General features: G+C 49.7%; 1 protein-coding gene across 3 annotated transcripts in view; it reads left to right on the top strand.

Moving 5' to 3' along the window:
• Positions 1–21,152, top strand: part of LOC116943469 (TBC1 domain family member 1-like) — an 88,682-nt gene that overhangs the window by 7,104 nt on the left and 60,426 nt on the right. For all 3 annotated transcript variants that reach the window (XM_076067842.1, XM_076067841.1, XM_032956259.2), the window contains exon 2: positions 1,841–2,059. In XM_076067842.1, the coding sequence (XP_075923957.1) occupies positions 1,841–2,059 (219 nt within the window). The remainder of the gene's footprint in view (positions 1–1,840; positions 2,060–21,152) is intronic.

The raw sequence follows: 21,152 nt of genomic DNA, 5'->3' as shown, positions 1-21,152 counted from the left end.
GAGTGACTTTAAATCCACACGATTGGCCCGGCAACTTTTGCACGCACTGAGCAATGTTGAGATGATCATCACGTAGCAGTTAAACTGGAGAGGATTTTCTCAGTGTAATTAAATGTTTCCGTATTTAAAACCCAACAATACGGTAGATATTGTTTCTGCAGTTATTCGTGATCGGACTGAGACCATCAACTCAAGACACTTGAGAACCTGGTTTTAATCACGAATGGGCCAAAAACAGAATTCGATCCCAGGATCTCAGCAGTGCTCAGCGATCCGACCTGCTGAGTAACCTGGACAACTCGGGTAATTAGAATTAGAATTTTAGACTGTTTTTGTTTTGGATCAGAAATATCTAGATATGGAACAAGGCAAGAGTGATGCTCATCTCAGACAAGCTGAGAGAAGGCGACTCAGGCGGGAAGCAGATAGGAAAAAACGCCTTTTGGTGAACGAAGGTGGTGAACGTGGAAGCACGAGGGTGGAGACCGAGAGGCAGGTCTAGGTAGAGGTGGATTGAAGAGGTGAACCGGGATGTGAAGGACGGTGAACCATGGAGGTTGTGAACCAGGACAGGTAGTGGAGAAGGACGAACAGGAAGGCACACTCTGCATTAGTGGGCAAAGTACTAGGAGGAGGAGGAAGAAGAAGACGGATTTTAGTCGGTGTGTGTTGGCTTTGTAAACCCATAAGACCCTCAACCACAGCATCTTATCACACACACTGCCACTGCTGTGCACAACCATTCTGCAAGCGGGCTCATCGCTACACTGCGAATGCCAACACAGACCAGAGCCCACACTACATGGCCACCTGGTAACATGGATCCATGTTGATGTTACAGTACGAGCAAGGGCAACAATATTTGTATGACCCCACCACTCCCTCCTTCTCTTTCCCTGCCACCTCCTGCCCTTCTCCAGCCTTATACATACAGAGGGAAAAAGTTCACTCTCGGCAAAGACTCCAGTTTGTGTGTGCGATGACTGGACGATGGCATTGCACTGGCAAAGGGGCATGCAAAACCTTGGAGGCACAGAGAGGGACAGTGGAGCTTGGGAGTGTAGAGGACAGAATGGGACATCGTAAGATATGAAAGAAGCAAGATAAGATTGGGTAAGACCATGGAGGTATTTATAGAGGAGAGTGAGGAATTTTAACACAGCGAAAGTAGACAGGGAGCCATTGTAGTTGGGAGAATAGAGAGGAAGTGTGGTGGAGGTTAAAAATGGTCCTGAGCTCATCGCACGTGTCTCACGTCTGCAGGATCTCACGCCTCCATCTCCACCAACCTGCCTACCTCTCCACTCTCATCTCACTCTACTCCCCTCCAAGCATTCTCCTACCCTCTCCCCTCTCACCACCATAGGCTCACTCACCTAGAGACTCACACCGAGACCCACATAATAAACACGCCCGCAGCTACCGTTCGTTTCTCTGTTTGGCGAGATGTTAGCTCCCTCGCCTGGTATACAGGAGGTTGTGGGTTTTATCCAGACCCTGACGCCTGTATATTAGGAGTTTGTATGTTCTTGTGGTGGCATGGATATTTCTCCCGGGTCCTCCGGTTTTCCCCTCCACATTTAGAATCGACATCACGCGTTCAGAGTATTTTGCTGCTTTACATTTCCACGCGATAATCCACTTCGTTGAGCTATCATTTGTGGCCAGGTCGTTTATGAAAAAATCTACATAGCTCAGTGGGCCTTCCCTGGTAAAATAAAAAATAGTAATCCTAGTTCTGCACCAGCGTACCGTTTACGCACTATGGGGGTGGTGGGGGGGTGGGGGGGGGGGATGCGTTGAAAACTCACAGTTCACGAACGTCGTTTCCTTCCCGCAGGTGGTGCTGTACGTGTGCCCGCCGCTGGTGCGGTGCGTGCCGGCCGGCAGCCAGAGCAACAGCTCCATCTTCATCTTCGAGCAGCGTGCGGCGCACATCTCCCGCTTCGTGCACTGCAGCCGGCAGCCGGGCAGCTTCGCGTACCTGGTGCGCACGCAGCCCGACAACCCCGACTCGCACACCTCCTGCCACGTGTTCCGCGCGCCCGCCGGCCAGCCCGTGAGTTTACACCTGCGCGCCCGCTCGCCACGCTTTTCCTTCACGTATGTATGTGTGTACGTACACTGAAGTTGTTTCACACCGTAACGTAGCCAACCGTGTCACGAACCAGTCCTAGAAAGAGCCGCATGCGGCTCCGGAACTGAAGGTTGCCAACCGCTGTTCTACGGAAGGCTTGGGGCCGGCTCAGATAATTGTCACTGGTGTTTTCCATTAGTGGGAATCGAACTTGGGTTGCCGGGTTCGTAGCGCAGTGTGCTAACTACTGCGTCACCGCTCCTGGCTACACACATGCAAAAGACAAAGATCCCGCCCCCTATAGCCTTAACAGACTTTTGGGGCAAGTGCTGTTTGCGAGCACCTTATGAAGGCCGATCACGGCATACGAGGAGGGTGGGTGGCCAGCATCACTCCCAGCCGCCTTTGTCTCCCTAGCGGTGATGTTTACGTACTGCACCAGGTGCTCATTTGAGGCTGAGTCGACCCACACATACACACGCGAGCACATGTGCACTTTATTACTCGCAACAAGACAACATACACACAAAAACATGGCATTTTCCAGTTCACAATGTGCCGTTAAAGTGAATACACTTAAAGCCAACATCGCAAATAGCAAGCCCACCCACTGCCTCGGAGGAGGTGGTAGTGGTGGTGATCAATGGTCATCTATTTTTAGGGCCCCAAGACAAACAACGCAATAAAAAAACTAGAAACTCCTTACAGACAGACACACATATGTATGTTGAACTTCTTTCGTACCATACGTAGCCAACCGTGCTAATCGGATGTGCGGGGGAAGGACAAAAAACTTAACACGCAAAGCAGTTCCAAAGCAACACACCACGACGGCAAGCTACATACAGCCTGTGCTCACACTCACACGTACGCATGCACACACAAACCACTGCCACGTACAACCTGCCCTTGAAATGCATAGCACTGATACACACACACACATGCACACAAATGCGCACACACCACTGTCACACAAGGTCAGTCTGTGAGTGTAACAGTACTGCAACGAACAAAGACAAAGACCACCCATAAAGCTCATGTAGACTGTTGGGGCAAGCACTGTTTGCGAGCATCTATTGAGGCAGGCACAGCACACCATGCGCTGGTGTGGTCAGGAACCATACCTGGCCAGTGCTGATGTTAACACAGGGCATCAACTACTCATTTAAGACTGAGTTGACCTAGGGGAGAACCAGGACCAATCAGATAAGCACCATTCTGGTTAGTCATGGCCTAGAAATCGAGTTGAGTACACCGGGTTCACAGTGTAGTGCACTAACCACTACATTACTGTTCCCATCTCTCTCCACAATGCTATACAAACACAAATAAAAGTCAAAGACCCCCCCCCCCATATAGCCTTTAACAGAAAAATTATGTTGGCAAGCACCATTGAAGACTGGCACTGGCATGCGAGGGGGGTGGGTGGCCAACACTATGCCCGGCCGTCTTTGTCTCCCCCCATGGTGGTGTGTTTTCCACCGCACCAGGTACTCCTTTAAGCCAAAGTGACTTAGGGGAGGCCCAGGACCGGTTCAAATATTCACCACTGTTTATTGGTCATGAGCGGGAATCAAACTCCAGTCGCAGGGTGTTGTAGCGCAGTGTGCTAACCGCTGAGCCACTGCTTCCCACACAGTGCTATGCACACACACATGCAGGCACATAAGCACGCTCACACGCAGTCAGCCTGCGAGTTTCACAGGACGCTACACACATACACACACGTGGCATACTCCCCGCGCGCTGGTGCATGGCTGATAGTTTGTCGCATGAGGCCCTTCCTTTACAAATGTCGCATATCCGACTCGCTGGTTGACTGCGTCCGCCACCGTGCATGCGCAGGTTACTGGGCAAGGAAAGCGCAAGCCGCTTCTGACATGGAGGGGGGAAATGCTTGCGCTGTGCTTCAGAAGTGAGCGAAAGCTTGCGATATTGAGAACACGGTGCCGTGTGTGCGTGAAGAGGTCACCCAGGGACGACGTGAATGAACGTCTTCGAGAAAATGACTGTTTACCCCCTATCGCGCACAAACACTGCACCCCGCTGGGTGAGAGGGGGCGGCTTATTGGTCAGGGTGGATATGTGACGGTCAGATATGCGACGTCGTACTGTCCTACGTTTGTTGTCAGTGGAACCAACCAACAGTGGCTTTCAAAGCAGGTCACAGGCTGTCTTGTCGCTTGATGGGTCACGTGGCTACAAACTTTGCTTAATAAACGACCGCACTACGGAACCGTGCTCTCGTTTTCCGTGAATTCAAGCGCAAACCTGTTTTGAGGACGGAACATTAGAAGGGCCAGCGCGCCCCGTCAGGATTAAGGCTGCAAGCATGCGGTGTAAAGTGACGGAACAGAACGCGGGGAGAAAGCAAGGTCTTCTCTTGGCTTTCCCGCGGTTTTTCTGGACTTGCTGTCTTGCTCGCTCATGGTAGTCCCGTAGCAATGGGCGCCGTTCGTATGACGTTGTTTAGGGGAAGCGCCAAACCATCACGTGGAATCTTACCTCTGCAGTAGGAAAATACCTTAGCACACAAAACAAAGATCCCCCGTATAGCCTTAGCAGACTGTTGGGGCAAGTGCTGTTAGCAAACACCTAATGAAGGCCAAAACGGCACACAAAGGGGGTGGGTGGCCAGCACCACGCCCGTCTGTTTACACCACGCACCATGTACTCATTTGGGACCGAGTCGACCTAGGGGAGGCCCAGGGCCAGTTCAGATAATCGTCACTGGTGTCGGCCGTGAACGGAAATCAAACTCGGGCTGCCGGGTTCGTAGCGCAGCACGCTAACCACTACACACACCCACCCATATGGGTGCCCATTCATGCATACAGCCTCTTCGTAGATTGCTGTGCACAAACAAACGCACTCGTGTTCACACGTGCATCTTAGCTCTCCATGCAAACAGCACCCGCCATTCGCCGCTAAGTGGCGATGACGTCACCATGGCGCTTGTGCCAGGCAAGGTGTACCTTGAGGTCTCGTTAATTGAAGAAAACTCGCTGGCAGGAGGTCACGGAATAGACCTAGGTGTTATGGAATGACTGACTTTGATTGGCAGCCTCATGTGCCTGTCCCCTTGGGATCTGTGGCAAAGGCATTTTTTGGATGTTTTCACCGTGATTATTCGATGTCATGGAAAATGTGGAGGGGTTACCAGCCCTTTGCGTATACTAATTTAATTACATACATACACTCGCACACGCTCATTCTTACACGCACACACACTCTCAAACTCTAAACGAAGGATACACGCATACACAACTGTACACACTAATGCAGAATACACAGTGCCGCACGCACACCCATGCAAAGACAAAGATCTCATATATATATATATCCCTTCACAGACGGTTGGGGCAAGTACTATTAGCGAACACCTATTTAAAGCCGGCATGATATAGGAGGTGGAGTAAGCACCATGCCTGGCCACCTTTGTCTCCCCACCACTGATGTTTACATGCAACACCAGGTACTTATTTAAGCCGGAGTTGACGTGGGGGAGTTGTGATGTAATTCGCCACCGATGTTGGCTATAGCGGTGAATTCAATTCAGGTCGCAGGGTTTCTAGCGCAGTGCGCTAACCACTGCATCACACACACACAAACACCATTGCATTCACGGCAGCACACACGCATGCGCGTGTGTGTGTGTACGTGCCTTCTCGTCATGCCAGCTGCTGTAAGAACAGACAGACTTTCCAGACTTTTAGGGCCAGTCCTGTTCGTGAGCACCTATAAAGGCTGGCACGGTGCACGAGGGGGTGGGTGGTGAGAACCACGCCCAGTCACCTTTGTCTTCCGAGTAGCAAAGTTCACACATCGCACCAGGTACTCATTCGAGGCTGAGTCGACCTAGGGGAGGCCCAGGGACCGGTTCAGATAATCGTCACTGGTGTTGGCCGTGAGCGGGGAATCGACCTCCGGTCGCCAGATTTGTAGCGCAGCGCGCTAACCGCTCTCACACGCACGCACACGTGTGTGTACACGTGTGCGTGCGTGTACACACACGTGTGTACACGCCTGGCTGCTGTCATGAGGACAAACGCGACCCTGGTGTTGCGTGTTTGCCGCCGAACAATGGCTGTGTTGATGAGAGCGTGTGTTCGCTGCTCAAGGCTTGTGCAATTGCCTCGCGTTGCAGGAAGAGAGCAAGAGGGCAGGGTTTGGGTCTGGCCGGCGGTCGGTCGCCAGCCAGGCGCGCGCCGTGTGTGTTTGTGTGTTTGACAGTGGGGAACGGTGGTGTAAAGGTTAGCGCGCCGCGCTACGAATCCGGCGACCCGAGTTTCATTCCCGCTCACGGCCAACACCAGTGACAATTATCTGAACCGGTCCCTGGGCCTCCCCTAGGTCGACTTAGCCTCAAATGAGTACGTGGTGCAGTGAGTAAACGTCGCCACTAGGGAGACAAAGGTGGTTGGGCGTGGTGCTCGCCACCCCACCTCCTCGTGTGCCGTTCCGGCCTTCATAGGTGCTCGCTAACAGAACTTGCCCCAACAATCTGTTAAGGCTATACATGGGATCTTTGTCTTGTTTCTATAGGTACGTGTATACCTGAGTGTGTGTGTATGCGGAGCAGTGACAGTGGTTTGCACACTGCACCACCAATACAGCAACCTGAGTATAATTCCCGGCCACGCCTAACACAGGTGGTTAGCATAGTCACCGCTGGGGCCCTGGACCTCCCTTAGGTCGGCTCAGCCTGAAACGAGTACCAGGTGCAGTGTGTAAACATCAGCACTGGGAAGACAAAGATGGGGTGGTTGGGGCGGTTGTGGTGGGGGATGGGTGCAACATAATTTTAATTCATCGGATTGGATTGTGTTGTTCAATGTTAGCGCGCTGTGGTAATTTCGATGAGTAACGTCCGTCGCTCTAATCAGCACAGTGAGCTTTCCCCGCCACCACCACCACAACCGCCACCACCGCGGTGTTTGTTCGTGGTGGTGCATCGGTCCCACGGGGGTCGTCGGTGGAGGTTGGCTTGAAATGGCGGAAATTGCGGTTGTGACAATGGGCAAACGCCTGGGGAACGCCACCAGCGCACTCTCCTACCTCTCCCCTCTCATCTCACTCTACTCCCCTCCACGCACTCTCCTACCTCTCCCCTCTCATCTCACTCTACTCCCCTCCACGCACTCTCCTGCCTCTCCCCTCTCATCTCACTCAACTCCCCTCCACGCACTCTCCTACCTCTCCCCTCTCATCGCACAATACTCCCCTTCACACACTCTCCTACCTCTCCCCTCTCATCGCACTCTACTCCCTTCCATGCATTGCCCTACCTCTCATCTCTCATCTCACTCTATCTCTTCCATTAACTCGCTGCTCTAGCAACCGAGGCTTTATGGCAGCCTCGAGTTAACTTTCGCTCAGTGGGAGATCGCTCATTCTCCTCGGCTGCCTCCACAGTTTGGAACGACATTCCCGTGGCCAATTGTGCTGACAATTCCCTGCCACAGGTTCAGGTTCAAGACCTTCCTCTGGCCATGACTAACTGCCCCCACCACCCACCACCACCCAACCCCGTGTCATTTTTCCCTCCTAGTGCACACACTGTGGAATGCAAATGCCAACGGGCGCTCAGGGGAGGTGGCGTGGGGTGGATGGGCACAGCTCTCTGACCCAAAACCCGTCCCATAACTTTTCTCCCATTCCTCATCGATCACCGCAGACGCAGCCGGTTGTTTTTGCAAGAGCTGCGCTGATTCGCTAGCCGCTTGGCCGAGCCAACCGACCAGCGAGCCAGCCAGTCAGCCAAACAGCGAGCTCGCTAGCCACTCAACCAGAAATGTAGCCAGCCAACGAGTCGGCTCGTCAGTCAGCCAGTGAGCCAGTAAGCCAGCCAGAAATCCAGCCAGACAGCTTGAGATAGACAATTTTTTGTAAATAAAACTTTTCAACAATTTTTATTTTACCAGGTAAGGCGCACTTAGCTATATAGCTCGTTTTCAGAAGTGGCTTAGCCACAAATGATAGCTCAACAAAGTGGCTTATCACGTGGAAATTTAAAGCAGCCAAATACTCTTAAAAGCATGTTTCTAAATGTGGAGGAAAAAACCGTAGGGCCCGGAGACAAATCCACGCCATCACGGGGAGAGAGACCTGCAAACTCCAAATATACAGGCATCGGCACGGCAGTTAACATCTCGCCAACAGCGGCGCCAAGCCATGCAGCCAACCAGCCGCTCAGAAATGCATCCAAAAATGTAGCCAGCCAGCCAGCCCTAAATCTGGCCGGCCAGCGAAAATCACGAGCGGGCAGCTCTTTATCTCGACAGCTGCCTGGGATGGGCTCTCGTGCACACCGAGACTGTTTACACTGCTCCTCCACGCACGCTGATAGCGACGGTTCAGATAGTGGCAGCGTTGGTGTTTGTGCGAGCGAATGAGTGAGCAAGCGCACTTCACTATAATACACCTTCTGCTTTTGTATTTCACTCCGGGGAGCTGAGGAACCCCCCTCCACCCCCACGGTGGGGGATATTGCCGAGTGTTTTAATTGTTAATCGTTCAAAACTGACCGTGGAACTGCCCTGTTTGGTCCGGTGATTTAATGCGTTGTAAAGAATGCTATACTCAGCTGCTATAAATTTCCACGTAAGCCATTTCGTTGATTTATCATTTGTAGCCAGGTCGCTTCTGAAAAAGTGCTATATAGCTCAGTGGACCTTACCTGGTAAAATAAAAAAAAATGTTTGTAGGTTATTTTAGCTCTCTGCTACCACTGCTCCTATCGTTGAGCCGTGCCTTTTCACAGACGTCAATCAGTCAAACACCGCCTACGGAGTAACAGCAATGCATGCGGAGTAACAATAATGACACATGCGCATGGTGATTTCTCGACGGTAAGAGGTGTGATTGAGACCATGGAATCGGTCCTCCCAGATTGCCTTGCAAGTCATGTGACATCACCATGCTGTGTGTATGATGAACACAGCTTTGTTTTTAGATTCCCAAGTTTCCAATTCAAAATTGCGGTCTTATTATTGTAGGCGGCAGCAGGACAATAATAATGGCTGCTCATGTGTGGGCATATTAGTGTGTGTGTGGGCATGATAGTGTGTGTGGGTATGTTTTCTGGGCAGCAGTAGCAACGCAGTTGGCGCACTGCTTCCAACCCGGCGGTCTGAGTTCTATTTCCACTCATGGCCAACACCAGTGACGATTATCTAAACCGGTCCTGGGCCTCCCCCAGGTCGGCTTTGCCTCAATTGAGTATCTTGTGCGGTGTGTAAACATCGCCACTGTGGAGGCAAATGTGGTCGGGTGTGGTGCTGGCCACCCTATGCCCTCGTGTACCGTGCCGGCCTTCATAGGTGCTACTCGCTAACAGCACTTTCCTCAAAGGTCTGTTAAGGTTATACAGGGGATCTTTGTGTGTGTGCGTGTGTGCACGTGCGTTGTGAACCAAGTGTGTTGCCTCTTAACATAAAGCCAAGTCTACACCTGCATGGTTTATACAGTTGCCACTCTCTGAAGCGAAATCGAATTTGAATGTGGGTGATAAGAAGCACTGATGTCTGAAGCTCCCCATAATGCCGTTTTGACATCGCCCCCCCCCCCCCCCCCCAGATGTTTGCAGTGATACCTATCGTTGTGGGATCCGTTTTGGAGTAGGAGGCCTCGTGTGGCTGCGGGGCCATATGAAGTGACATAGTGGTTTGTGTGTGGCCCATCGGCTGTGGGTTTCTCAACCCGTGCGTTAATGCAGTGGTTCTCAAAAGTTTTTTGGAATGGCGCCCACCCACCAATCAATACCAATGGCTTCCACGCCACCGCTAATTGATTGTGCTGCACAGCCGCTCTCAAAGCGCCGAGTAGACGGGCGCGTGTGGTGGCACTGTTTAACGCCCCGGGCCTCACTGTGCTGTGTGCCTTCTAGAAGAGGGCGCACGTCTCTGTCCTTCTGCGCCACGAGGACTCATGGACGTGGAGATGACAAAACCCTAACCAAGATGTCACGGGAACATACCGTCCCGGGTTGAACTTTGCCGGAATAAAACCTGCCGAAGCACGTGGTGTATTTGTTTACATTGGAGGTTACCGCAGCCACATGCCATTACTGCCACAGCCGCACCGCGCCATCGCTCCCCTTCCTTCTTCCAGATCCCACAACCGTCGCATGGTCAAACGGCTGACATTCAGGGCCTGTCTGTTGTAGTTGTAGTGGTCGTATTATTACACTTGTTTACTCAGGAAAGCTTCGCTGAGTCTCGAGAATCTATTTTCGTAGGGTCCTGGCTAGTTTTCACAGGAGGGGGAGCGGCGGGCGGGGGTGATTGCCATGTTTAATCTAGATTGAGTGATTTGCGGTGAACCTTTTCGAATTTGACAAATTTGAGCCGTGACGCCGGCACGCGTTGGCCTACTCTTTGCAAATGACGTCACGGCATCTTTAACGTCCACTGTAAAACATAATATAAGTAGTATTATGGTTATTTCACGCTGCAGTATTTATCACGGCGGCCTCTGGATTTGAACCGTGAGCCTCTGCAACAAGCCGCAAATGCGCTACTGATAGGCCCCAACCGTCGGGGAAGAGGTCTTCCCATTACGTCACTCAGCTGGTAACAACGCTTTGAATTGCGGGGCTCCACATGACATCACGCTTGTGATGTCATGTGGAGCCCTGTTGTCACTCCACTGCTGGATGACGGCCTTCCCACGGCCATGCAGAGCGTTAAGATTATATCAAGCGTACTACCCCCACGTCGGTCAGTGCGGGTTTGTGTGAAGGCGGGGAGCATTAGCGTGGGATCGTAGAGGTGCAGTACAACAATTAGTTTTGCCGCACCACCCGAAAAGTCCTAACCCTTGCAGCCTACAACAACAACACCTATTATGTGCAGCATGTGCGTGGTGATCACCCATCCAAGCACTGGTCTAGGCTCAAAGCCTGCTGAGCTTCCCAGGCCTGATGAAATGGGGCGAGCTCCGGGTGACTTGATCGTCGGCGTGATACACGATACGCGCGTTGGGTTATGCGTGCAAGAATATCATGTTTTTATTGTAATATACGATTCGTGCAGATAGTATAACATCACATGTAAACGTTACGTTTAGGTTATCGGAGCGAACAATACAGACGGTATATAAACAAGACGAGAGGGACTATGCAAACGAGACAGACACTACACACGAGAGAAGTGCAATTGAGATGAAAAAAGGTTCGATTCCTACGTGGGAATCTCCACATTAACATGGTTGGTGACACTACATGGGCCATGCTGGTGAATGGGTAGGGAGGAGGGGGGTGGGCTTGGTGAGGGTTTGGGTGGGGTGGAGGGAAGGGGTGGCGGTTAGTATGAATTTTACCTTACTTATTGGTTGCCAACCTCTGGGTGCCACTCCAATCCCTGTCAGGGGTAACCTGCCCCCCTCCACCACCCTGCACAAGTGTCCCACACGTCGCACCCCGACCCACGTGTAAACAAATGTGTGAGCTGCAATGACGGAAAGTGACGTAACTGTGGGATTGCGTGGACCACAGGGCCGTAAAGACGCTGGAAGTTGAGTCTTGTCGGACTGCAGGGCAGTGCTGCTGACTTGATATTAACATGTTTTTTTATGGTGACGTTGACTTTACGATAAGGTTATGATAATGGTGACTTTGTGATAAGTTTTTTTTATGACGATCACTCGATTGTGATGATTATCACGATTACTTTATGATGATGACGACGAGTGCAGACTTTATGCTCTTTCACAGTGTTCTGACTTGGTTTTATTAGCCTGAACAACATATCCTAATTTAGTATTTATTTGTATGTTGCTGCGGTTTGCACGGTGGTTAAAGATGGTACTGAGCATGGCAGGGCATGCACAGGAAGAGGCAGGAATGGACAAGCTCAGTCAGTGAGGCACGACCTGGCCAGCATTCTTCTCGCTCACTCTTTAGGGTTGGAACGGCTCAAGTTTGGCTCAAATTCACAGGGGCCTCTGGTTCAGAACCCACGCCCAAGACCAAACAGCCCAAGTGAATACACTCAGTCTCATCAGATCTAGGAAGTTAAGCAGGTTTGGGCCTTGTTAGTTAAATTATTTGGTGGTACTGTTGTACTTGCATGGATATCGGTGCGTAAAGAGCAAACTCCAAATATACAGGCGTCAGTGTCGGGATTGAACCCACGACCTCCTGCATACCAGGCGAGGCAATTAACATCTCTCCACTGCTGTGCCCCAAGTTTTCTTAACGGTCAACGTGATCGCTCTTGACCTCCTTGCGCACTCTCGATCCCGTGTTCCACCCTGCTGTCTCTCAGCGTAATTCCAGGCGCGCATCTTCTCCAGGCTACCTTGGCACTTGCTGGCCCTCATTTCAGTTTTGTCCATCAGTTTCCATGTTTATGATGAAAGCAAATGATTAGCGAATTTCACGTTCGCGCCATGCATTGTTGCACAAGGCCCATCGCAAAGTAAGGAAGGTATAGCCTGCAGGAGATTCATAGTGCTGGGCAATGTTGCTATGCGATTCCGCAAAATTCTCACAATATATAATAGCTGACGTTTTGGGCAATGGTCCTTTTTCCATAGCACATGAACGACATCTATTATATATATTTTTAGTTTAAGGCCATCCGGTGTTATCCACGGATTTGTTGAGTTTGTTTTGTTAATTGTGCTTGTGCACCAATGCCAACTCAGTCAGCAGCAGCATCACCAAAGAGTTCGCTCAACTGCATTATTTTGTGCTTAAATTACTTTTTCAAATCGGGATCTGCGGGTCATATAAGGCGACGGGCACCGGTTGAAAACCTTTCCTCTGTTTAGACACGACGGCGTGCCGTATTTCCACTTATTCTCTGCACACACTGCCCCGCATAATTTCCCCGGCCGTCAAGCGTCGGTGCTCGCCCTCGAGAGAAGTGGAGGCCCCCACCGCCTCCTGCTCCAGCAAACCACTCTCGTCCGGTGTCGCCCGGCGCCGCCAGCGGCCGCCTGCCACCTCGGCTCTCGGGCAAACCTATGTCGCCGGGTTTGAGTCCACGCACAAGTACAAGTTAAGCCCAGTACGGACAAATGCACCTCCCCGGCCTCCTCCGCCACCATCCACCCACCCCCCCCCACCCCCCCCCCTTGTGGCAGCCAGACTTGGTAACTTTACCAACAGGTGATGGGGACGTGACCGAGCGGTAGCGCGTTTGCCACTTGTTGTAGGGGTTCGTGGTTCGATCCCACAGGCCACCCTGGTGAATCCTGCGGTGGCGCGTATTTACAATGAACGCTGCGTGCCGTCTGCTTCATGGTGAATGTTACAGATCTTTTGATGTTACTTGAAAGAGAGCAGGGCCATGCGTGCCGGCGTCTCGTTACAAATTCGTCAAACGTAAACATTAATTCCAAATGGCCTGATTGGATAAAAACGGCAGCAACAACATTTCCCCCTCCACCCCACCCCCTCCCCTGCTGTGAAACCACTGCCGACTCTACCCGCATGTGAAATGCAGCGGCCCTCTTCCTTGTAGCCTCGCGCTTTACGAATGGCACGGGTAAAAAGTTCGCTCGTGATTTCGTACAATTAAGCGGGAAGGTCCACCGATTATACATCTTTTTTTTAAAACCACCTTGTACCGCGTGCCGAGCTTTCGAGGCTTGTCATCACACGTGTAACGCTTAATCTCCGCTTCCGCGGGGCTGCTCCCTGACACGAAGGGTCACACTTCTCTGCGAGAGTTCCGAATGGTTTAATTCTTTTGTCTCGTGATGCGTCGCCGACAGTACGGTCGGGATGAAACGCAGGAAATGGAAAAAATACATATATATCGTCAACATGGTGCTTAAAATCGGTAGGGTCGGAGGCAGGCGTGGAGAGGGCTGCCTCAATCGCCCTTGTTTATCGCTGCTCCTGCGGTGTGGTTTTTCGGGGCTGGCTGGGGGGGTAGCCTTGGTGGGGGTGGCGGCTTGGAGATTTGGATTGTGGTGGTTGTGGTAGCAGACAAGGTCAGGGTTGGATGGAGAGGCAGATGTATTTTTAGATTTACAATCTGCTGCAGAAGCTGTGTCTGTTGGCTTGTTTTGCCTGCCCACTTGGCTCCCCGTCTTCTTGGCCTCTCTCTTAAACAGGCATGACATATATAGGTACTGTATTATATATGCAGTATCGTAAGTGTCTATGCACTCGACCCTGTGTGCGGTGTGTGTGTATACACTTAATCAGGTGTTTGCTAACAGCACTTGCCCCAACAGTCTGTTACAGGCTATACGGGGGATCTTTGTGTTTTTTATATATATACACGTGATCATAAAAATATAAAGTTGTTCACGCACGCCACCCGATCACGGCCAACATCGGTGACGAATACCTGAACCACTCTTGGCCTCCTCTCGGTCGATGCAGCCTTAAATGACTACCTGGTGCAATTTGTATACATCAGCACTTGGAAGACAAAGGCGGCCAGGTGTGGGATTGGCCACACATTCCCCCTCGTGTGCCGGCCTTAATAGGTGCTTGCTAACAGCCCTTACCCCAACAGTCTGTTGATGGGTGTCCAGTGGATGTTTATCTTCATAGTAATAAATAACATCGCGTAAAAGCCTGTTATCAAGCCACTGCTGGATGAAGACTTCTTCGCACGATGTCGGCCGTAGGAGTTGTTTGACCATACTTCACCACACTGACCAGTGCGGTTTGGAGAAGGCGGTGCACAGCACTGCTTGAGTTATCGCTCGCCACTGATGTTAGTTGTGACCAGAGAATCAAACACTCAGGCCTTGAGATTTGTAAAAAAAAAAGTGTTCTGTCCACTGCACCACACCTTCCACTATGTAAGACAAAGATCCCCCGTATAGCTTTAACAGACTGTTGGGCCAAGTGCTGTTAGCGAGCAGCACCCTGTGAAGGCTGCCACGGCACAGGAGGGGGTAGGTGGTCAACATCTTTTACCTTCTTCTTTGGTTCTTTCGGTAAAGTCACGTAGAATGAGAATAAAATAATAAATTGATAAAATAAAATAACACAATAATATTCTCACGACGTTTCGGCCACAACACAAGCGGCCTTCATCAGGTGAAGGGGGCGAGACTGTCTGGTAGGACAGCGCTGGAGTGAGAGAGCCACGTTCAGATCACGGCTTTTAAGCTGTGTGAGAGGAACAAAGAGCCTTGACAAAGGGATTAGCATAAAATTTAGCATTGAAATGGCTGAATGATTAGCTTGTGACTGGTCACAGAAATAGCTATGTTAAAAGTTAAAGCATACACATCCGCAGAGGCACCCATTGTTAAAAGGAATTAGCATAGAATTTAGCATTGAAATAGCTAAGTTAAGGCATACACATCCGCAGAGGCACCCCTTGACAATGGGATTAGCATAGAATTTAGCATTGAAATGGCTGAGTGACTCGCTTGTAACTGCTACAGAAATAGTTACGTTGAAGTCAGAGCATACACATTCACCGAGGCACTTAGTACAAATCAAACAGGAGAATTTAGCATTGAAATAACTAGGCGAATTTAGCATTGAAATAACTGGGTGATTTGTCAAGGGGTGCCTCTGCGGATGTGTATGCCTTAACTTAGCTATTTCAATGCTAAATTCTATGCTAATTCCTTTTAACAATGGGTGCCTCTGCAGATGTGTATGCTTTAACTTTTAACATAGCTATTTCTGTGACCAGTCACAAGCTAATCATTCAGCCATTTCAATGCTAAATTTTATGCTAATCCCTTTGTCAAGGCTCTTTGTTCCTCTCACACAGCTTAAAAGCCGTGATCTGAACGTGGCTCTCTCACTCCAGCGCTGTCCTACCAGACAGTCTCGCCCCCTTCACCTGATGAAGGCCGCTTGTGTTGTGGCCGAAACGTCGTGAGAATATTATTGTGTTATTTTATTTTATCAATTTATTATTTTATTCTCATTCTACGTGACTTTACCGAAAGAACCAAAGAAGATGAATCATTGCAGTCACGAAAGCTTTAAATCGAAACATCTTTTACGTCCGCCTTTCTCTCCCCAGTCTTTGAATGAACCCACCAGTTACCCATATTTTGAGTGGGAATCGAACTCGGGTCGCCGGCTTCATAACACAGTGCACTTGCCACTGCGCCACCGCTCTCCCCTATAGGCACGCACACAATCTGAATGGACAGTGAGGGAAAAAAGTATTTCATCCCCTGCTGATTTTGTACGTTTGCCCACTGACAAAGAAATAATCAGTGTATAATTTTAATGGTAGGTTTATTTGAACAGTGAGAGACAGAATAACAACAACAAAATCCAGAAAAACGCATGTCAAAAATTTTATAAATTGATTTGCATTTTAATGAGGGAAATAAGTATTTGACCCCCTCTCAATCAGATTTCTGGCTCCCAGGTGTCTAGATTTGAAGCTTTCGTGACTGCAAGGATCCATACTCTTTGGTTCTATTCGGTAAAGTCACGTAGGTAAAAAATAAAACAACAAAAAATCACGATGTTTTGGCCACAACACAAGCGGCCTTCATCAGGTGAAGGGACCAGACTGTCTTGAAGACTGCGCTGGAGTGAATAGAGCCAAGCTCAGACCACGACCTTTAAGCTGTGTGAGAGGGATTAGAGTGCCTTGACAAAGGAAGTAGCATAAAAATTAGCATTTGATTGGCGGACTTAGCATGATGAAAGGTGCAGCTCAGTGATCAGCGACGGCAATGCACCCGCCTGTGCTGCAAAAGTTTGGGGTACCATTACTTGAAAAAATATACTGTACCAATGAAAATTAGTTTAATGTTTGGTTCGATTTAGAAACAGCTTGGCGGACCGTACCGCCAAGCTGTTTCTCCCTCCATACAGAAACAACCACTTGATACTCCGGTCAAAACCATCACACTACCATATATAGCAGGCGTTACTAAAAAGATTTCCAAAATTCTACACAAACACAAGATCCAGGTCCGGTTCAATACAGTGCACAAAATTCGTGATCTGATCCCATCCGTGAAGGATGTCATTCCTGACTTACAGTACCCCGGGGTTTACAAATTGAGTTGTACCTGCGGTGATTGCTATATCGGGGAGACGAAGCGACATGTCTCTGACCGAATTCGCGAGCACAAATCAGATTTGAAACACGGCAGAACGAATTATTCTGCCGTGGCTGATAACTGTTACAACGCTGTGGGTGATCACGATATAATTTTCTCCGATACCAAGGTTCTTTACAAACCCACAGGTTTTTATCAGAGATTTGTTAACGAGGCAATTCAGATCTACAGGCACAGACACAATTTCAACCGAGAAGATGGTTTCAAATTAAGCAACCATTGGAAAGATGTTCTAAATCGAATCAAACATTAAACTAATTTTCATTGGTACAGTATATTTTTTCAAGTAATGGTACCCCAAACTTTCGCAGCACAGGCGGGTGCATTGCCGTCGCCGATCACTGAGCTGCACCTTTCATCATGCTAAGTCCGCCAATCAAATGCTAATTTTTATGCTAATTCCTTTGTCAAGGCACCCTAATCCCTCTCACACAGCTTAAAGGTCGTGGTCTGAGCTTGGCTCTGTTTCACTCCAGCGCAGTCTTCGAGACAGTCTGGTCCCTTCACCTGATGAAGGCCGCTTGTGTTGTGGCTGAAACGTCGTGATTTTTTGTTGTTTTATTTTTTACCTATGTGACTTTACCGAATAGAACCAAAGCGTATGGATCCCAGGTGTCTTTTATACAGATAACGAGCTGAGATTAGGAGCACACTATTAAAGGGAGTGCTGCTATTCTCAGCTTGTTACCTGTATAAAAGACACCTGTCCACAGAATAAATCAATCAGATTGCAAACTTTCCACCATGGCCAAGACCAAAGAGCTCTCCAAGGATGTCAGGGACAAGATTATAGACCTACACAAGGCTGGAATGGGCTACAAGACCATTGCCAAGCAGCTTGTTGAGAAGGTGACAACATTTGGTGCGATTATTCGCAAATGGAAGAAACACAAAAGAACTGTCAATCTCCCTCGGTCTGGGGCTCCATGAAAGATCTTACCTCGTGGAGTTGCAATAATCATGAGAACGGTGAGTAATCATCCCAGAACTACACGGGAGGATCTTGTCAATGATCTCAAGGCAGCTGAGACAATAGTCACCAAGAAAACAATTGGGAACAGACTACGCCGTGAAGGACTGAAATCCTGCAGCGCCCGCAAGGTCCCCCTGCTCAAGAAAGCACATATACATGCCCGTCTGAAGTTTGCCAATGAACATCTGAATGATTCATAGGACAACTGAGTGAAAGTGTTGTGGTCAGATGAGACCAAAATGGAGCTCTTTGGCATCAACTTAACTCGCCGTGTTTGGAGGAGGAGGAATGCTGCCTATGACCCCAAGAACACCATCCCCACCGTCAAACATGGAGGAGGAAACATTATGCTTTGGGGGTGTTTTTCTGCTAATGGGACAGGACAACTTCACCGCATCAAAGGGACGATGGACGGGACCATCTACCGTCAAATCTTGGGTGAGAACCTCCTTCCCTCAGCCAGGGCACTGAAAATGGGTCGTAGATGGATATTCTAGCGTGACAATGACCCAAAACACACGGCCAAGGCAACATTGGAGTGGCACAAGAAGAAGCACATTAAGGTTCTGGAGTGGCCTAGCCAGTCTCCAGACCTTAATCCCATAGCAAATCTGTGGAGGGAGCTGAAGGTTCGAGTTGCCAAACGTCAGCCTCGAAACCTTAATGACTTGGAGAAGATCTGCAAAGAGGAGTGGGACAAAATCCCTCCTGAGATGTGTGCAAACCTGGTGGCCAACTACAAGAAACGTCTGACCTCCCTGATTGGCAACAAGGGTTTTTGCCACCAAGTACTAAGTCATGTTTTGCAGAGGGGTCAAATACTTATTTCCCTCATTAAAATGCAAATCAATTCATAACAATTTTTTAATGCGTTTTTCTGGCTTTTTTTGTTGTTATTCTGTCTCTCACCGTTAAAATAAACCTTCCATTAAAATTATAGACTGATCATTTCTTTGTCGGTGGGCAAACGTACAAAATCAGCAGGGGCATCAAATACTTTTTTTCCCTCGCTGTATTACATTTTAATTTGTTTCCACTTTCCGTGGTGGGACTGTGTCGCGTTTATGAGGTCGGGGCGGCTGTGTGGTGGCGGTTGGCTTGCTGGCGGCACCTTGAGCGAAAACTTAAGCTGCAGCGTGGGCGTGTTTGCATGTGCGCTTGAGCGTTGTGTGTTTGTTTACTGGTCTGTGTGAGTGGTGTTTGCGCATGCACGTTTGGGGGACCAGTGCGCGGTTGTTTGCGCACTTGTGAACCCGGAGACCCCAGAGTTCGATTCCCGCTTGCAACCAAATCAGTGGCGAAAATTTGAACCGGTCCTGGACCTCCCCTAGTTTTATTACCTCGGGGAGGAAGCCTATTATGAGGAAGCCACTGGAACTATGCACTTTTAAATCGAAATTGAAAACTAATTTATTTCGAACTGCTTTTTGTGCTTAGTTTGTTGTCCTTCCCCCGCACCTCCGATTAGCACGGTTGGCTACGTATAGTGCGAAAGAAGTTCACCGTACATACATACATACATAGGTCGACTCAGCCTTAAATGAGCACCTGACGTGGTGCGTTAACATCGGCACTGGGGAAAGGCGAGCGGCCAGGCGTGGTCCTGACCACGCCACTGCTTGAATGATGACGATGATTATACAAGCAATGCATTTGGCCACGACTCAATATGTCACGTGGTCCCTGCGATCAATCATGCTCGTGTGCCAAATGCTGAACTGCAGCTCCACGTAGGTTGGTTTGGTGGCTTGGTTAGTTGGTTGGGAGTCATAGGCCTAAGGCCTATGCCCTTTCAAAAAAATGTATAATCCTGATTCTTTAAATTCAGCAAAGCAGCTCGGCTCTAGGAACGGCTAATTAATTTGCAACCCACCCCCGCAGCCTCTGTGCCATGCGCAAATAAACACCCGCACCCATATGTATCAGGACCCAGGTGGGGTGTTAAATAATGTAATAATTTATCCAGTAGAGCTCGACTTTTTCAGGAGGGTCTTGCTGCATTGGGTTTTTATTTTATTTTAAAATGTGTTGGGAAACCAGAGCGCCCGGAAAAAAAAAACTCTCGCACGCGAGGAGTGGGGGCAACACTCTATCCCCGTACAGATGAAAATAGGTTGCGATTAGTCCACTTGCTGTACCACCTTCTCCTGGCCAGCCACGGTACGGCTCCTCCTCGACACCCACGGGAAGGGAGTTTTGCAAAATCCGTGTGGTGATCCAGCAAACCTCGTTACACAGTGCTGGAAACATGCAGCCATGAGCATCGTAGCCACCACCGCCCAGCTGTGTTGTCCTCCCAACCTAGGCAAAGACAATTTGCTTACTCGTGTTACTGTCGGTGGAGGGACCTCCACTAGAGGGAGCTCAACGGAGCCCCCTGTAGAGGGTATTTGGCCAACTCTTCCACGCCACCCAGACGTCAAGGAAGACAATACCAATAGAATACAATCTGGATGAATGTGATGCAGTTGAGCAGAGCAGCAGCACCGGTGGTTAGCACACCGCGCTGTAAAACCACCCCCGTGTCACCTGATTTTTATCCCTGGCCACGGCTAACATCGATGTGGCAAGTGGATATCAGCACCGGTGCTCGGGCCTCCCCGAAGTTGACTCCACCTTAAATGAGTACTGCTCATGGTGAGTTGCTGGTGCTGTCGTATTGGATCAGCGTTAGATCTGGAGTAGGTGAGAGATCCTACTATTACCTACGTGACTTTACCGAAAAAAACAAAGAGTATGAATCCTTGCAGTCACGAAAGCTTCAAATCTAGAAGAAGAAAAAAAGTGAGATCCTGTTGAGTCGGCGCCTTGTTGTTGTTTTTCTCACTTTCAAAGTGAGGCCCTTGGGTAATATTCGAGAATGCGATTACGACGTGTGTGGGATAAGTAGCAAATTGAGCCTCGTATGAGCATCCGCGCGTGTGAGTTGTGTGAAGCGGTAGCGTAGCGGTTAGCGCGCTGCGCTACGGACCTGGCCACCCGAGTTCGATTCCCGCTCGCGACTAACACCAGTGACAATTATCTGAACCGATTATAGGCCTCCCCTAGGTCGACTCAGCCTCAAATGAGTACCTGCTG

The sequence above is a fragment of the Petromyzon marinus genome, chromosome 18 (assembly GCF_048934315.1).
Source record: "Petromyzon marinus isolate PM22_M1 ecotype Great Lakes invasive population chromosome 18, UKy_Petmar_22M1.pri1.0, whole genome shotgun sequence".
Lineage (NCBI taxonomy): Eukaryota > Metazoa > Chordata > Hyperoartia > Petromyzontiformes > Petromyzontidae > Petromyzon > Petromyzon marinus.
The sequence above is the reverse complement of the archived record's forward strand: the minus strand, read 5'-3'. Positions and strand labels throughout refer to the sequence as shown.